Raw genomic sequence first — 17,090 nt, forward strand, 5'->3', positions numbered from 1 at the left:
CAAAGCCATCAAAGTGTATTGGAAACCTTTTGTTTTATTGATGCTTCTGTTACATTAGGACATGACGCATGTTCTTCGTGCTTAAATGAGAGCCTGGGAGTGGATCAGAGTGCGCAGGCCTTGCGCTCCACCTCACGGCAGTATCTGTCCGAGAGCCCCGTCGCCCTGCGCGTCGACAAACACACGCTTATTCAGATTAATTCAAGACGGTCATGATATCGGCCCACTGACCCCCCCCCCCGGTACTTACTTGAGCTCCTTCAGCTTCTTCTCTTTGATCTCGTCGAGGCGCACTCTCCTCTGCCGCGCCTCCTCCACGAACTGGTTGGCCTCCTTGAAGGTCTCCCTGCGCTTGGCCTCGGCCGACCGCTCCCGCTCCTCCACCTGACTTCGGATGGCGACCGCGTGGCTGCGTGCCTTCTGCCGCTGCTTCTTCTCGTCCTCCTCCTGTCGGACGATCGCGTCGTGCTGCACCCTGCGCCGAGAGAAAGGTGGAGAAGATGAACCGTCTTCACTGCGGGTCGGCGGCGTTCTGCTTTTTGCTCGGACTCTGTGAGGTGATGGGGAAATGAGTTTCTCACTTCAGCACCCTCTCGAACTCCGCCTTCTCCCGGCCGGCCTCCATCGACAGCAGGTGCTCCTTGCGGTGGACCTGCTCCGTCCGAGCCGCCCTCATTGTCTCTTTCTCCTGCGCTTTCTTTGCACTGAGCTCTTTCTCTTTCCTCCTCCATTCCCGGTCGGAGGCCTCTTGGTTCCTTCTCACGCGGAGGTCATCCTTCAATGCACCAACATGTCAACAAGTGCCTTTTTTTAATAATCCGTTTATAGGATTATATTCAGCAGGCATCACCTTCTTATGGCAGCAGGCTGTTTTATTGCTCACCTGCTCTGACTTGTAGTCTTTCGCCTTTTCTTGCCGGGTCCTCAGACTGGCAATCTCCAACTCCTTCTCCTCCTTGACACGCTTCTGCTCCGCCTCATATTCTGCCTCTCGCTTCTGCAGAGGTCACACGAGGTCATACATGACATGTGAAAGACACAAGACATAATAAATCAAAGATTAACTTAATGGGTATGAACTCTCCGTGTATTCCTGTTTGACTATTTGTCGTCGCTGCTGGCCGCTGAAGAGTTGCCACTATCTCCACCTATGGAGGTCACCGGCCTTCCTCCTCACCATTTTGTTTCGCATGTATTCCATGTTTCTCATGTCGGCCAGCTTCTCCTCCTCTCTCCTCTGCTCCTTGGCCTGCATGGTCTCGGTGTTGATGCGCATGACCTCCTCATGCAGGTGCTGCTGCTCCTCCCGTTTGTTCTCCATGGCCTGCGAAAGAAGAAGACAACCAGTCGGAGAAGAAACGGACTCCAGCTGTACCGTCCAGATGGTGTTTGACTCCTGGATGCTCTCGTTGGGGGTTCTCTAGCCGCACGGCGCTGTGGTCGCACCTTGAGGTCTTCCAGGTTCATTTTCTCCTGTTTCTCCTGCGCCTGCTCCTTCTCCTGCTCTTTCATTGCGTCTTGCATTTGCTTATCAATCAGATGTTGCTGGATCTGGTTGCAAATGTTCTGCATTCCCCTGTGATGCAACACGGGCACAACGACACAAGAGCTTCACTAAAGCTCTGTTCCCTTTACTGCCCATTACGAATGGGACTCATTAAATAGAAGTGGGTGATTTGTATTGGTCAAGGGAATTCAAAGCACTCTTTCGCTTCACTACAGCGCGGTAAAAGGGTCTTTAAAAAAAATCCAAACGTGAATGATTTTGTCTGCGTCTCTCAGTAGAGCTCCCCCTCACCCGATCCGCTGCTTTCTGCGCAGCTCATCAATCTGCTCCACGGTCTCCAAGGCCCTGCGGCGCTCCACTTCCATCATGGCATCCACACGTTTCTCCTCCTCTGACAGCTCGGCCTGGATCTGTTTCTTCTCATCCATCTGGACGTCCCGTGTAGCTTGACACTGAGCGGCCAGGATCAGCTGAGGGTATCACACACAAGTATTCGACGACATCAATACGATTCATTGGCAGCAGCGCCGAGTCGACGGGTCCCCTTTCATGTCCACAGCCGCTTCTTACATTGTTGAGCTTTTTGATCTCGATCTCTTCCTCCATCTTTAAGGCGTTGGCCCGCTCCACCAGGCGCTGCGCGCGGTCCCGGGCCTCGAGCTCCAGCTCGGTCAGGGCCTGATTCTCCTTACGTGAGAGGTCGGCCTCATAGATTTTACTCTTCCTTTCCTTTGCAGCTCTCTGGATGAGAGGTATATAAACAATTAAAAAAGAGTGAATTCAAATGTTTCAGAATAATATTGATTGGAGTGCTTCCTACCATTTCCTCCTCTTTCTTCCTCTGATGGGCCTCCCTCAGGCCCTGCTGCTCCTCCTTGGTGAGAACTTTAGTCATTGAGGTGATCCGCTGAAACCCAGCTGATGGCAGAATGACAGAATCCCCTGAAGGATCCTTCAATGGGATCCTGTAATAGTGACAATAATTGGTTTATGTTTTTTGGGGGATTGCTACATAAACACTGAAATGTGAGCCCCTTTACAATGTGACATTCATTATTTATCTCTGTGATATACAATAGCTCTGCTTTATAGGGATTCATTAGAAAGTAAATACACAGTACTTGCTCAGCATAGTGGCCAGCTCCTAAAATGTTCTTAATATAATTTTTTATTTAAATGTAGCTCCTTAAATATTCATTAATCTTTTCATAGGAGTTCCATAGCCCCAAAGGCAAGTTGAGTGTTTGGAGTTCATCAGTGAGTGTTAGCCTATACCTGATGTTGCGAATGAGATCTTTGGTGACTATTTGAATAGTCCTGGATGGATTCTTTGAAGCCTTGGAGGCCGAGTGTTCACGTTTATCCAACTGTGTTGATATGGGGACAGAGTTTTGTTAGCATCATCTCTCAACACCCCAAGCTTACCTTCTGATCTTTGACGCCTTGCAAATAGGGAATACAATTGGCACCTGCAGCCTGCCAGATATAGTCAGTGGTTAGGGTTCCACGATTTCTTCCATACTTTCTAATATCTGGTTCCACTGACTCCGCATATACAATAAAAAAAATGTCAGAAGTGGCACACAAAAACTTGAACTGACCCCCTCACCTGTCACTGGACATTCCTACAGGATATGTGCTTGCAACACATAACACTCAGTAACAGGTGTTTAACAAATCAGCTATAATCCTGAGGTCATAGCACTATTATATTATAACTCACGGGTTTTGGGCTCCCAAACAGGGTTTCATCCACCTGGGAGGTGGGGGCCAGCCTGCGGTAGCCTCGGGTATAAGTGCTGCTCCTTGACTTGGTGGAGTCGGATCCCCGCCTCTAAACCGGGAGAGACATTACCACACATGCGTGAATACATAGCCGTTCACTATTAATTGAAAAAAAAAAATGGGTCTCCTAAATGAACTCCCAAATTGACCTTAAACGTACCATGGTCCTCGGTTGTTGGTGTTGGAGCGGACGACGCTTCACGTGTTTTTGTTGTAAAACGAGCTTATTCGTCAACCGGACGACTTCTTGTTGATAGTTTGGAGATGTTTGTTGTCTGTTACCATGGAGATACATGCCCGCGCGAGCATCTCGAGTATCATCCAGTACATCGGAATTAAATAGTGTATATTCCATATAACCTAAGAATAACAGGATTGGACAAGAATAGCTAAACTCAGAATAGTGTAAATTCGCAGTAGACCTATTTATGATACCCCTATTCCTGCTGATAGCGGTACTACAAATAATATGTTAGAATAAAAAAAAAAAGTAAAAATAGTATTTAATTAATTAACATCACTTCACAAAGTTGTGAATGTCTGTCTGACCATATTAATTGTCTAGCTTAGACTCACAGTCTAAGAATTATGCAAGCGCATTTTTAACACCGTGATAAACAAATAAAGATACTGTCGTGATAATAATGACTTACTATCTCAAAAGATAGTAAGTCATAATTATGAGATGGTATATCATGACAATAACTTTACAGGATCTTCTATAACGAATACGTGGAATAAAATAAAAAGAATGAAAAAACAGCCTACGGGTAGTCACATGGAACCACATGCACAACGCGTGTTCCATGACGAACCTAAAACAACGTTGCACGTACTCGTGATGGAAAGTTGGCCAAGTCAGTATGTAACGTTAAATGTTATTTTTGGTTGTTGTTTCATAGAAAAACATCACTTTTATGAAAACCGAGGCAACGTTACTTGGTACGTGTCAGACCTCCAGAGGCAGAGGGCTGTTCGCTTCCACTCGAGACTGGTTTGGTGGAGTTCGATCGCCTCGTATTTGACACACTAACTATGCAGTAACTATGTCGTTTTTATCTTTACTTTAGACAGACAAGTATTGTATTCATGTGTGCAGTTATATGTCATGTCTTAATCCCAGTGACTTTGTACCTCTTATGCAACTTTCTACACATTTTCCAACCCCACTATTTCTCTGATAGATCTTTTGCCTGTTGACGATCGCCACAGTTCACACACCCCTGGTCTGCTGTGACTATTGGACTCCACAGTAAATCATTAACCGCATCGATATGAGCACTCCTTCCACAACATCCTCAGATGAAGAAACGGCAACGGATGAAAAAAGAACTCCAGGGTCATTGTTCAAGTAGAAGGACCCCCTTTTTTTGTTTTATAAATAGGTGCCTGAAGAAAGCAACAGCTCTCAATCGGATTGATGTCCCTCTCCAGTCCCTCTGGCTGGCCAGCAGCACATGGTAGCAACCCAGATTAAATCAGCTCCGGGTCAGAAAAGTTGACCATTAACCTCTCACTGATTGCGAGCACATCTCCACTTGTAAGCAGCCGAGTCTGAACAGTGGATCCTGTCGCAAAGTTCACTGTCAAGAAGTCTGTCAAACGACAGGAGCCTGCTCCTTTCTCTCTGGATTGGTCCTCTATTATATATATATATAGATATATATTCTTTAACGGGACTAAATCTGCAGCCATGGCGACAGCAAGTTATGGATACTACCGAGGCACTATATTTCTGGCCATGTTTGTCGGCTACACGCTGTACTACTTCAACAGAAAGACGTTCTCCTTTGTGATGCCTACACTCATGCAAGAAATTAAGCTGGATAAGGATGACCTGGGTATGAGACTCTTTATCACCAATGCGTATGCCTGATTGTTGCATATTTTCCACATTGTCTACATGCAAATGAATATCAGTCATAATTAATGCTGTACGGAAGCATTTTTCATGAAAATGAGAACAAATTTTAAACATGTTGTAAAATCTCAAGATGGATGAATTATTCACACCCAAAATGTCAACATTACAACCCTTCCATACATGCTGTTGACATGGACTCATCCACACACACTATGGCCCAGTGATGTTTCTTGGTAGACGGCTGCTTTACAGAGGTCTAGCAATACCTGTCCGAAATATATTTTTTGATCACGTCTTAATCTGCAGCGTGTAAAACTTCTCTCTCACTGCTCTTCCTTTGCTTAGGCATGATCACCAGTAGTCAGTCTTTGGCCTACGCGATCAGTAAATTCATCAGTGGCGTGCTTTCGGACCAGATCAGCGCCCGCTGGCTCTTCTCCATTGGCCTGTGCATGGTGGGAGGCATCAACGTGGTCTTCTCCTGGTCCTCCACCGTCGCCGTCTTCTCTGGCCTGTGGTTTCTCAACGGCCTGGGGCAAGGCCTCGGCTGGCCTCCCTGCGGCAGGGTGCTGCGCAAGGTACCTCGGCATCGGGCCGCTGTGTCCGCGCCGCAGCATACGGACATCCGATTCGAGATGTTTCTTTTTCTTCTCCTGTATTTAGAAGGGAACAAAACAATCAGGCACCATGATGGGGTTCAAGTATCGGCAGAAACACATTCCACATCAGATGCATGAAATACACAAACATAAGAGTGTTATATATCCTGATTGGATTGAACTGAGAAAATGTGTTTTAAGGGGCTGTGCTCTCTTTGTAAGAAAACACTCATAATGTTTACCTCAATACATTTTGTGTGTATATTCAATATTTACCAGAGGTTGTTTGCAATGCCTGTAAGCCACGGTGAAACCAGTCCTCTAATGTATGCACAGTGAGAAGCGCCTCCTCTCGTTTGACCTCACTTCTTTTGTCGCCATCGTGCAACATGGCAACTGTGTCACATGACCGCCATGCAGTTATTACCTGCTGTCAATTCAGAAGATTGCACTGGTTAAATAATTCCATCCCTCCTGTATATTTCACATCCTCCTTCCCTCTCCTCTGCCGTCAGTGGTTCGAACCTTCTCAGTTCGGCACATGGTGGGCAATCCTCTCCTGCAGCATGAATCTGGCCGGCAGCTTGGGCCCCATCATTGCCACGGTGCTGGCCGAGAGTTACGGCTGGAGGGCGATCCTGTTCGTGTCCGGGATGATTTGCGTGGTGGCCTCCTTTTTCTGCCTGCTGCTCATCAAGAATGAGCCTCGGGATGTGGGCCTGCCCAACATCGAGGCAGCAGCCAAGAAGAGCAAAGGAGGTGACACTTTACTTGAATGATTCAAAATAACTTTTGATTTATTTATTATTTTTGTACGGGCAGAACATATACTTAATACGTGGCGGTGCATTGCCCACATGTGTGTGTGTGTGTGTGTGTTTTTGCACCACAGCATGTGCCTCTTATGTTGCGACGAAAGGTCGCTGTGACTCTGTGGACTCTGTACCCAGTGTGCCCCTCTTGTGCCATTTGTACACAGGCAATGTGAGAAAGAGGCAACGTTTGAATGTTTAATTCACCCGATTAGCAGCGGAGATCCTTCGGTGTCGCATAATACTCCGTCCCCTGCCTGCTTCCTGTTCAGGATCCTCCAGTTATGAAAGCACCCTGTCCGAGTTCCTGCTGTCGCCCTACCTGTGGCTGCTGTCCGTGTGCTACCTGGTGGTGTTCGGGGTGAAGACCGCCTGCACCGACTGGGCCCAGCTATTTCTCATTCAGGACAAGGGCCAGTCTACACTTATGGGTATGGACGATCGCGTGGAGTAGACGCCCCCCAATTTATGCTGGGAAATATACTCACAACTCAGTTTTCGTCAGATGATATTATTTCTTGCGAATCACGATATTCTTTTTCATAGGCAGCTCCTACATGAGTGCGCTGGAGCTCGGAGGCCTGTTGGGCAGTCTCACAGCAGGTTACCTTTCTGACAAGGCGGTGGCCAGAGTGAGTTGGCATACAGGACAGATATCAATCATTTTTCAATACTTTTTTTTGTCATAAGCAAAGGGTATTGATTATAAACCGTTTCCCACAATATGGCCCATATTTGTTTTTTAATGTAAAAATGTATGTGGTTATCCTATAAATACACCTACCGCCCTAAGGGGTTCATTCAGTTATGTGCACCACTACTAATGTACCCTCTGGTCAAGAAAGACAATGGTGATAATAGAAAAGGAGGTCTATGGAGGTAGTGGACATGTCAGGGAAGTTGATGATAACTAACCGACATGCTGATTATTCCTGGCTTGCCTTGGTCTTCCCTCATATTTCTACAATATATCTTCTTGTCGGTTTAATTTTTGTAAGATGCCAATCGGGCATCCGCTTTTCGGCCTCCACAACAAACAAATAATGTCACGTATGTCGCCGATAAGCACGGAGGACTGTGAAAAGGGGTTTACTGACACTTAGCACGCAGAGGCTAAACGTGTGATGACTTCGCCAACATCGAATCTCTGTCATTCAGCCCCATGAATGACAATAAATGATCTCAGATTTTTGGCTCTCCAATTTATGATTGAGTGGAAATGGAATTTAACAACACGATAAACCAGTATAACCAGAATTGTTTTCCTTATCTTGTACAGCAAGGCAAGAGACTCTATGGCAACCCTCGCCATTTCATCCTGATCTGCATGATGGCTGGAATGTGTGTGTCCATGTTCCTGTTCAGAGTCACAGTTACTCCTGACAGCTCCAAGGTATCTGGTCCAACACGGACATCCCAACAAGGAATGACTGAAGAGATTCTTAAACTCGTATAAACCTCCCGACTGTGCCTCTCGTCTGTACGTTCAGGTGTGGATACTCTGCTTGGGCGCCACTTTCGGTTTCTCGGCTTATGGACCCATAGCGTTATTCGGAGTTATAGCCAATGAGAGCGCTCCGTCCAACTACTGCGGGACGTCACACGCCATTGTGGCCCTGATGGCTAACAGTAAGTTGAGTGGTATTCATTTCAGAATCATCACAGTGTGCATCAACTGCACATGTGGAGGCTGAAATACGGCCGTGACACTAATAATACAATACAAATAGTTTCTCAGTGATACTGTTGACTTGGTTTAGTTTATATATAGTAAGAAAGATATACTCGTCTTCTCCTCAGTTGGTGGCTTCCTGTCTGGACTTCCATTCAGCACCATTGCCAAGCACCACGGCTGGGAAATGGCCTTCTGGGTATCGGAGATCACCTGTGGCATCGCCACGGTTGGATTCTTCTTACTGCGCAACATCCCCTCCAAGATGGGTCACGTGTCCAAGAAGGCCGAATAAAGCATCACACCTCATTTTTTGCACCCGGACCAAAACTAGATACGTAAGCCATTATTATATTTTAATATTGTTCTAACTTGATCTTCCTTTTTTTACCTTTGTACTTTCTGACATGACATGAACAGAAATTAAGCCCCGAGACATTGAGTGCCTTTTCTTGAAAATGAATAAATATATGTATTGTTTGAAAGGTGCCGTATTTACACCCTGCAGACATGGCATCAATAACAGAATGTAAATTACTGCACATTATATTTGTGGCAACAACACATCTAGAGAAAGGTCTCCTCTCTTTAAGACACTTAAGGATTCTAATTATAAGAGCACACAACTGGATCCTGGTTTAAACTGGTATAATATATAATGTGTTTAAAAAAAATCTTTCTTATATTCAATCTTAAAACGGAGTAAGATTTTAAATAGAAAGCAAAATGTGTTGTATTCAATTTCTTGAATAAATGATAACTTTGTTGTTTCATAATTTATGCTTAATGCAAAGAATACAGTTTAATCACTTATGTCAATATAGATGCAGCAAAAAAAACAAATATGTGAAACAGTATGTAATTCATCTTCAAGTATTTACAGAACAATGTATTTACAATGTGTTAACTGACAGTCCGATACCAACTTGGGAAAAAAAACAGAAAATCCACTTTTTTTGGGGGGTCCATATGAAGTCAGTGACCGTGTTGTGGTTGGAAATAATCGCACATTATATCTAGTCTTCTCTGGTTCAAGGTCCGGCTCCAAAGTTCCCCGCTTTCTCTGCGATCTCCAGTGCACCTTTCAGATGCTGGTCAAAGAGTTCACACCTGAAAATCACACATTTAGAGTGACATCAGAGGATGCAAGCAATAGGATGTGTGAGTGTTCGACATTTGATAAGCAACAAGTACAGACACATATAAAAAAGAATGGAAAGCGACATCATCCTGATTCTCTCGTATTTACCTGATCGGCATTTCCAGAGAATAAAACGGGTTCTTGAGCGCAAAATCTGAATAGATCTCATAAATCTTCCTCAATAGCGCATCAATACCAGATTGCCGAGGGTCCACCAACACGATAAACTTTATCCCTGGAAGAAAAGCAGAGAAAAAAGCAATGAGAAAGATATCCATTTGACATAACTGTCGAATGTCAAAAAAAAATAGGATACTGAGTGGGTAGATGTTTTTAGTGGGACTTAATTTCACTGTCTGCTTACTGACAACAAAAATCATTGCACAGGTCTTGAATTCACCTCCAGTAACACGCTACTGACCTGTGAGAGTCTGGAAGCAGTGGAGTTTGAAGACATCCGTTTCCAACATCTCAATCCCTGAACTGCCAACGTCAGGAGACAGCTGTGAACCTATAGCAAACAACCTGGGGGAAAACACAGAGAGGCTAAGTCATGCATGACAGGGAACCACGGATACCGAATGGTGCCAAAATGATCTTCAGTAAGCAGACTCAAATATCGACCTCATGCATCACAATAAATGGTCAACCTGGTCCAGTAGCAGTTTTAAGCATGGAGCAAACTGGAGGTGAAGTGGTTTGGTGAAGAGATGCGGAAGCATGCACGTTAAATCTTGGGAGTTTTTCCTGATCCGGCGTGAGGTCCTGGGACAGGGATGTCGTATGTGTACAGCTTGGAAAGCCCTCTGAGGCAAATTTGTAAATTGTGATGATGAGCTATACAAAATAAACTAAATTGAAAATAAGTGGAGCCTTTTTTCCCTCAATTTAAACTTGCACAAGCCTAAAAAGGATGTTGCTCTTTGAACGTCCCCACTAATAGATATGAGCTGTAGTTATAGTCCCCTGTTGCTGTAGACATAGAGGAATGATCTTCATCTTTTGGGGAGGGTGGAGGGAATAGCACTGGGATGTGATTGGTACTCGGCAGTGTCAGAAACACACCAGAAGCAGAGAACTCTGGTCATCGTGGATATTACTTACGAGTGGAACATGGATGCCAGCATCAGCTTCTCGTTGGAGCTCAGGCGTGCCCGCCCGAAGCGAATAGACACCGGATAGTTTGCGGGATCCTTTAAATATTCCATGGTGTCCTTCCCATCTGCTGTGTTCTTGCCGATCACATCGGCCCCATTGATGGACAGCACTGCGTGGCCCACTGGAGAAAAGACAACGCGCGCACACATGACGTTTCAGAAAATACAGTTCAAACAGAAGCTCAGTAAAAAGCTGAACGAGTGGGAACCACTTCGAGTAAACGGAGCTGAAGTCACGTTAGCTACGGAGTTGAGCGAGCGTTCCTCTACAGTACGTCACCTCGGATTCCGTCCCGCTGTCCGAAAGACACGACGACCTTTTCGTCGTGATGCTTGAGCACAAAGTCCAGAGGGTAGCTGAACGTCTTCTCGCCCTCCGCTCGCGGGACATAATTATCGTATTGGTAAATTAAACCTCCAGCCTTGTTCACCACATACACACTGAAGATCACCATCTTGGCAACTTCCTGCCGAACTGACACGTCTCACGTGACCCTGACGCCGTGAAAGAACAGCAACAAAATACAAATTATCATACTTATTTTATTTTTTATTATTACTTTTAAATAATTATTAAACTCAAACATCTCGGTAACACTATACATTTGAATACGGTGAGCTAATAACAACCCAAACAATATAACATGGTAGAACTCAGTTTCCCATAACTCCCTCTTCCATTTCCGCATGTACAGGTTGTCTAAGGGGCTCTTGCACGGGTGGACTTCCTTTCGCACCGACATCTTGACGAGGAAACATGGTGAGGACGGTTATTACACCTTTTGAAGAAGCAAATAAAAAAATGGTCCACATTTCCGTCACTAATGTCGAGTTGTAGTTATTCGGATTATTTAACGATTGCACTCTGCGTCCATACGATGTAACCAGAGCGCGCGAGTCAACGATTAACGTGTCGGATTTAGACTCATTTAGCGGTTAGCTAGTGTGCTAGTGTGCTAGCTAGCGTGCTAACTCCATGCTTTCATGTGAAACTGGTGAAAATGAGCCGGACACAGTTATCGCTGACAATCCCTTAAGTTTTGAATATGTAAATATATTTACCCCGTTGTCGTTTACAATGAATACACACAATGTGTCTTATTAGAACAATGATACCTACCAATGACAATTGCGAGCATGTAACGCTTTCTCAGGCCGGAGACCAGGCCATCCAATGCCGGCTAGGAGTGTTAATGCTAACCGCAGACTTAGCTCTGTCAATCAGCTGAGCAGTTCTTCTCTCATAAGCATGCTTGTGTTTTAATTCACACATGTTAAGCTTATGCTGACATGTTCCACGTGTGACATCAGCCCCAGTGTGAGACGGTGTGAAGGGATAATAACGTGCTTTTTTGTTTTTGTTTTAGCCTCCCAAGCAGGATAAGAAGAAGGACGCTGGGAAGTCCAAAAAGGACAAGGACCCAGTCAACAAGTCCGGAGGAAAAGCCAAGAAGAAGGTAATGCAGTGGTTCCTCGTATAGAATTGTCGCTTTACATGTGATGTATCTGAATAACTTGATCAGGCATACTACAGTGCTTTCCTAATCAATGAAACTATTTGTGTGATTTGAGCAGAAGTGGTCCAAGGGAAAGGTTAGGGATAAGCTCAACAACCTGGTACTCTTCGACAAGGCAACCTACGAGAAGTTGTACAAAGAAGTCCCAAACTACAAGCTCATCACCCCAGCTGTTGTGTCTGAGAGGCTGAAGATCCGTGGCTCTCTGGCCAGGAACGCTCTCCAGGAGCTGCTTTCTAAAGGTGAATATGATTGTTTCTGCCGCTGTAGTGCACACTGGACTACACCAAGTACCTCCTTCCAAATAATATATTAAGTTTGTAGATATTAAGAGATTGCCTTGATTGCTGTTTAAGTCATACGTGTCTCAGGTGTTGTTTGCACCGTACTCTACTTTATGGTTCTTACTGTTTTCGTATAGGTGACATTTTTAGAGACTTCAATGCCTACACTTTCAGCATCGCTATTCTTTAGATATAAAAACTTAAATACCCATCCTCATCTGAGTGATGAGGGCAATGTAAGGTTAGGAAAAGTCAAAATAATCTTGCACATGTTGTTGAAGAATCTAACGGCAACATTTAAGCAGTTGCTTTCATTGTTACTGGAAGTTTTGATGAGTTTTAGTTTTTGGCAAGCAAAATTATTTTAGTTATTAAATGTCTGCATAAGTTAAAAATGTTTTTTGTCGCTGTAAAAACTTAATTGTGGAAAAGTAGCTGAGAAGTTGAACATTAGAGCTGAGCTTGCTTCCTTCAGCCTCTTTATTAATCTCATCTGCCAGAATGTTTTCTGATTTAAATGCAGAAAGTCTGAAAAGCAACAATAACATGTTTTTGTCATCTACAATATTGTGACGCAACATTAAGCTCATGTCATCAATATCCCTGTCGACTGCGCTGCTCATTGGCTTTGTCTTAACATATATAAATGCACTCGCACTACGTATCCATGCTAACGCATTTTTCTGGCAGTTCAATCATTTGTTCCCAAATGACTGATTTACATGAATGATGTCTACTGCTAACACCACTAATCATAGCCCCAACATTGTTTTTGTCATTTCTTATGAAATCCATCACTCGTCTGCTCAAGAGAGATGTAAAAGTACAAATTGCAAAAGGCACAACATTGAATGTAGAACATTCTTGCTTCTCATCAAACGTCATGCAACCCCTTGAGATAACATGGTAAACTTGGTTCAGTGTCTTTTCTATATGAAACCTGTAACACAATAAGGGTTTGCTGTCTGTTGGAATTCAAAAGTACAGTGTTGCAAAATGTATTGGAAAAGGACATTTTAATTCAATTCAGTTTATTTTGTATAGCCCATTCTCACAAATTACAAATGTGCCTCAGGACTTTACAATCTGTAATGAATTGGGTTACCCATTGCGTTTCAGTGACATTGTCTCACAGGCACAAAATCTACGCAGCTTGAAGGCTATATAAAGAGTTGAAAACTGCATTAATCTATGTGAAAGAAACAAGTTTTCACTGACTGGCTTTGTTCTGATAATTTAATGCATATTAATTGTCCCACACAAAAGGCAACATCATTTTCAGGGAAGCTACAGTAATATTTGACACTTCTCTGTATGGTGCCAAAAATAATTTGTTCTTGAACGGCAGGAGTTCTTTTCCAGTCGTCTCTAGAGACTGTGGTCATAATAGTTGTTGCATCAACTCTGTAGCTGAAATGCATATGGCTTGTATTCAAATCAACAAAATACATTAGATACTTATACTTTTATTTAATTTTACTGTATGAACAAATTGACTGGTCGAGTGAGTTCTACTGCAGGGCAACTCGAATAAATGAACATTTCATACTAAAGAGAATATTCTTGCATAACATGGTTCTGCGTTGTCTTCCAGGTATGATCAAACTGGTGTCCAAACACAGAGCACAGCTTATTTACACCCGTAACACCAAGGGTGGAGATGAGGAGGGAGCAGAGAAAACAGCAGCAGAGAAAGCAGCAGAGAAACCAGAGAAGGCCGACAAAGCAGAGAAAGCAGAGAAGGCCGAGAAGGCAGAAAAGGCATAATCAGGTACACCAGAAACCAAAGATCTGCAGGTTTTCCCCCCTGCATTTTGTGGTTGTTTTCGCATCCTCTGACCGCGTCCTTCTCTGTCTTGCAGGTTATCCTGTGTTTCTTCTGATGAGCTGTTTGTAATAAAAGGTGAATAAAAACTGTAAAGACGAAATCACATCTGCTGTTCATGTGTCAGTAACTGGATTAACTGTTTGGTTATTTGTACAACAAAGTGTTTTACGTGGTCAAAATTAATTCAGGAATTTGTGTGTAGAATGATGTTTAAAGTTTCAGCCAGGAAAATGACCTACATTTGGATTAACATAACACTTAAAATGGTTCGATGTTAAAACACTCGCGGCACAATTATTATTTCATTTGGTCCCCAGTCAGCAATGTTCTTTCTCTGAAAAGCTATCTGGAAGGTTGCATGTCTGGCATGAATACGGTACTATTGTATGTATTTGTACTGGTCTTAAACTGGAGCTGGTCCTTGGTCTGATGCTCTGTCTGCATCTTAGGGTGGGTTACAATTCTTGTGACATTAAGTAGCATTTGAGAACATGCCGTGAAAAGAATGCTTGTAAAACAAAGCAGGTGCTCTGGATCCAAGCGCTGTCCAAAATGTAGAGAACTGTTTTCTCTGAAACGTGGCTTCAATAATGTACAAAAATCAAAGGGCTTTATTTTTGGAAACTTCTATGATCAAACCTTTTAATGTACATACTTTAACGTTGAGTGTCCTTAATGTGCCTGGGAATTTATATCCTTGTGGAAACCGAAACGGAATACAAAAATAATGGTTGGGATGTTTAAAAAACGTAAAGCTGGTTAGGCAATTGCTTAAAATTGGTGTCTGGCTATCACACTCCTGAATAACACGGAATGCGTTCACACCTCATTTGCTAATGAAAGTCATTTCTGCTGCATGTACCTCGTGTTTGTCATCCAATAAGTTCATGGCGACGTCTTCACTAGACTGGATATTGTCTTGCTTGCCGCAAGCGATTTATCAAACATCGACCATTTGTCCGTTAAAAGCCACGGGCGGGCAGAGGTTATGAGATATGATGTGAAGCTATCCACACTAAGACGGTTGCTCGGGGCAACGCGGGGGTCCTGTGATTGATGCAGCCAGACGGCCCTTTGTCAATGCTCAGCACTACAGCAAAACAACCGGTTGGCTCTGCCACCCATCAGCTCCGCCAGCATCACCGTGTGAACACAAACATTATTGCCCGTTTTTATTTGGAGATTCTTTTTTTGCAGAACAGTCACACGTTATTTATAGGTGTCTATTTTCTGGGCTCTGGTTTGTCTTTTAATCAGTTAGTGGTAGATTTATTTCAGAATCACCTTTTATTGGCCGTGCGTGTACATGTACATGCTGCACCCTATCCGTTTAACCCTTTAAACTGCACAATGAAGATGCCCGGCTGGCTCAGAAAACACTGAATTAGTTTGTTTTGCCACAGGAAGCAGCGGTTCATATCGCTCCTTCACTTGCATAGAAGGGAAGTGAACGGAAGGTTAACGCAAGCCTGTTATTTTCTGGACCGTGCTCTAAAAGGTGCAACAAAGCCAACAGATAACAATCATCCCAAGTACAGGCCATGATCTAAATCCTGACAAGGTATCCAATCAGACCAAATAAATCACCTGTGTGAGTCACTGGGTGTCCAGAGCTTTGGCAATTAATTAGATGGATGGCTGAAATAATTTATTTACTTGTTTTAAGGTCATTTTGTTTTGCTGCATCTCTGCGACAGTCCTGGTTTACACGGACACTAATAGAACAATGTGACGCATAGCTGTGAAAAATAATCATATGCAGAATTCTAATGAACATTCTGAAAGAGTACTTCTTAAACTTTAAATGTACCTAATTTGTACTTGAAATCAATAATAGTAAAATGTTTGTGACATGTCACACCGCAGGACAAATTGTATAAGAAAAGCTTCAAAAAGAATGAAATTATACAACAACAAAAACGGAACACTAGCAGTTTAGAAAAATTCAGCATTTGAACATTATAATTTCATACAACTGTAATCCTCAGAATTTATTAAAAAGAAATACTGTTTCACCCTTATTTGTCAACTACCCATATCTGATTTCCCACAGCAGACCTGTTGACATGTTATACAAGGACCAACTCGGGTGTGATTGATATCCATGTCTATGCCATGAAAATATCCAGCATGGTTCTCTCGCTTCTCTGACCAACACGCCTGTGCACAGCCTACGTCTGAGCAACGGGGTCAAAGTTCACGGTGACGCAGACTAGCAGCTAGCGACCTCGTTCGCAGCCACTCGTCACTCAAGGTATCCGTAATTATGCAGAACTTGAAGCCTTAATACAATAACGGGTAAGTTATGCACAAATTCAACCACTCAACAGTTACCATGAAAAGGGAAATAAGCTATTAAGATAAAAAATAGGCTGTAAAAACGTTTGTTTACGCTGTGTAGTGTTGTTTAAACGTGGGTGTCTGAGGGGATTGAGCCCCTGGTGGCCATTTGAAGAACTGCATCGTTTGGCACTTGCTCGTTTGCTTCATTTTACTCAAAGTAAAAAGAAAATTAATGCGATTTGAAATAGAGACAATTTCTTCTGCAGAATAAATACTATGTTCACAGTATAGCTCTGCCCAATTTAAACCTGAGAAGAATTAGTCTAATCAGCTAATTACAACAAATAAACACCTGTACAGCCTTCTTATGTTCCATATTGTGAAAAGTTCAAAAGATATGAATAATAATTGTATCCCCAAATATGAAGGAATTATTATTAGTATATTTTTTACAGCTACTGTTCTTTGGCTTACAATACATTTTCTTTCAGCTATATGTGTCTCTCTTCAGTGAGGAATATCATCATGTAATTGATGGACTCCTTCACCTGTCACCAACAATAAATCAGAATCAGAAACATTTATTTGCTACGTGTGTTGGACACACGAATAATTTGACTTGGCGGCTGGTGTGTACATTA

The 17,090-nt window shown here is 43.3% G+C and overlaps 4 protein-coding genes across 7 annotated transcripts; 2 read left to right on the top strand and 2 right to left on the bottom strand.

Annotated features, from left to right (window-relative positions):
- Window positions 1-81: 81 nt before the first annotated feature.
- Window positions 82-3,976, bottom strand: cfap45 (cilia and flagella associated protein 45). The gene is made up of 12 exons (XM_056440828.1): window positions 3,453-3,976; window positions 3,231-3,341; window positions 2,783-2,874; window positions 2,328-2,472; window positions 2,078-2,248; window positions 1,799-1,977; window positions 1,447-1,576; window positions 1,178-1,324; window positions 884-997; window positions 582-775; window positions 251-475; window positions 82-165 (listed from the first exon to the last, which is right to left on the bottom strand). Exons 1-12 carry the CDS (start codon window positions 3,645-3,647, stop codon window positions 105-107), a joined length of 1,764 nt encoding a protein of 587 aa, XP_056296803.1. The 5' UTR covers window positions 3,648-3,976; the 3' UTR covers window positions 82-104.
- Window positions 3,977-4,084: 108 nt separating this feature from the next.
- On the top strand, window positions 4,085-9,859 carry slc37a4a (solute carrier family 37 member 4a). Of its 4 annotated transcripts, none has more exons than XM_056440831.1 (9): window positions 4,085-4,153; window positions 4,477-5,133; window positions 5,502-5,734; window positions 6,271-6,514; window positions 6,840-6,998; window positions 7,114-7,199; window positions 7,847-7,960; window positions 8,058-8,196; window positions 8,368-9,005. In XM_056440831.1, exons 2-9 carry the CDS (start codon window positions 4,986-4,988, stop codon window positions 8,532-8,534), a joined length of 1,290 nt encoding a protein of 429 aa, XP_056296806.1. In that variant the 5' UTR covers window positions 4,085-4,153; window positions 4,477-4,985; the 3' UTR covers window positions 8,535-9,005. The 4 variants fall into 4 exon arrangements, with proteins under 4 accessions (XP_056296806.1, XP_056296807.1, XP_056296805.1 ...); XM_056440832.1 differs by lacking the exon at window positions 4,085-4,153 and adding an exon at window positions 9,768-9,859 and having other exon boundaries at window positions 4,162-5,133; window positions 8,368-8,577; XM_056440830.1 differs by lacking the exon at window positions 4,085-4,153 and adding an exon at window positions 4,162-4,332.
- On the bottom strand, window positions 9,083-11,007 carry trappc4 (trafficking protein particle complex subunit 4). The gene is made up of 5 exons (XM_056440833.1): window positions 10,818-11,007; window positions 10,485-10,659; window positions 9,802-9,905; window positions 9,489-9,615; window positions 9,083-9,349 (listed from the first exon to the last, which is right to left on the bottom strand). The coding sequence occupies exons 1-5, from the start codon at window positions 10,990-10,992 to the stop codon at window positions 9,271-9,273; spliced, it is 660 nt and encodes a 219-aa protein (XP_056296808.1). The 5' UTR covers window positions 10,993-11,007; the 3' UTR covers window positions 9,083-9,270.
- Window positions 11,008-11,278: 271 nt separating this feature from the next.
- rps25 (ribosomal protein S25) lies at window positions 11,279-14,271 on the top strand. The gene is made up of 5 exons (XM_056440835.1): window positions 11,279-11,297; window positions 11,905-11,994; window positions 12,113-12,296; window positions 13,933-14,109; window positions 14,201-14,271. The coding sequence occupies exons 1-4, from the start codon at window positions 11,295-11,297 to the stop codon at window positions 14,103-14,105; spliced, it is 450 nt and encodes a 149-aa protein (XP_056296810.1). The 5' UTR covers window positions 11,279-11,294; the 3' UTR covers window positions 14,106-14,109; window positions 14,201-14,271.
- The last annotated feature ends 2,819 nt before the right edge of the window (window positions 14,272-17,090 follow it).

Source organism: Pseudoliparis swirei, chromosome 20 (assembly GCF_029220125.1).
Source record: "Pseudoliparis swirei isolate HS2019 ecotype Mariana Trench chromosome 20, NWPU_hadal_v1, whole genome shotgun sequence".
Taxonomy (NCBI): domain Eukaryota; kingdom Metazoa; phylum Chordata; class Actinopteri; order Perciformes; family Liparidae; genus Pseudoliparis; species Pseudoliparis swirei.

Excerpts from the sequence above, each read along its gene's own strand:
- trappc4 (XM_056440833.1), bottom strand. The coding sequence starts at position 10,992 with ATGGTGATCTTCAGTGTGTATGTGGTGAACAAGGCTGGAGGTTTAATT. Across the intron at positions 9,906-10,484 it reads CTGGCATCCATGTTCCACTC|GTTGTTTGCTATAGGTTCAC; the intron begins GTAAGTAATATC and ends GTTTTCCCCCAG. Across the intron at positions 9,616-9,801 it reads CTGCTTCCAGACTCTCACAG|GGATAAAGTTTATCGTGTTG; the intron begins GTCAGTAGCGTG and ends CTTTTCTTCCAG.
- rps25 (XM_056440835.1), top strand. Across the intron at positions 11,995-12,112 it reads GAGGAAAAGCCAAGAAGAAG|AAGTGGTCCAAGGGAAAGGT; the intron begins GTAATGCAGTGG and ends TGATTTGAGCAG. Across the intron at positions 12,297-13,932 it reads CCAGGAGCTGCTTTCTAAAG|GTATGATCAAACTGGTGTCC; the intron begins GTGAATATGATT and ends GTTGTCTTCCAG.
- cfap45 (XM_056440828.1), bottom strand. The coding sequence starts at position 3,647 with ATGGAATATACACTATTTAATTCCGATGTACTGGATGATACTCGAGAT. Across the intron at positions 1,978-2,077 it reads AGATCAAAAAGCTCAACAAT|CTGATCCTGGCCGCTCAGTG; the intron begins GTAAGAAGCGGC and ends TGATACCCTCAG. Across the intron at positions 166-250 it reads AAGAAGCTGAAGGAGCTCAA|GGCGACGGGGCTCTCGGACA; the intron begins GTAAGTACCGGG and ends GTCGACGCGCAG.
- slc37a4a (XM_056440831.1), top strand. The coding sequence starts at position 4,986 with ATGGCGACAGCAAGTTATGGATACTACCGAGGCACTATATTTCTGGCC. Across the intron at positions 5,735-6,270 it reads GCGGCAGGGTGCTGCGCAAG|TGGTTCGAACCTTCTCAGTT; the intron begins GTACCTCGGCAT and ends CTCTGCCGTCAG. Across the intron at positions 7,200-7,846 it reads CTGACAAGGCGGTGGCCAGA|CAAGGCAAGAGACTCTATGG; the intron begins GTGAGTTGGCAT and ends TATCTTGTACAG.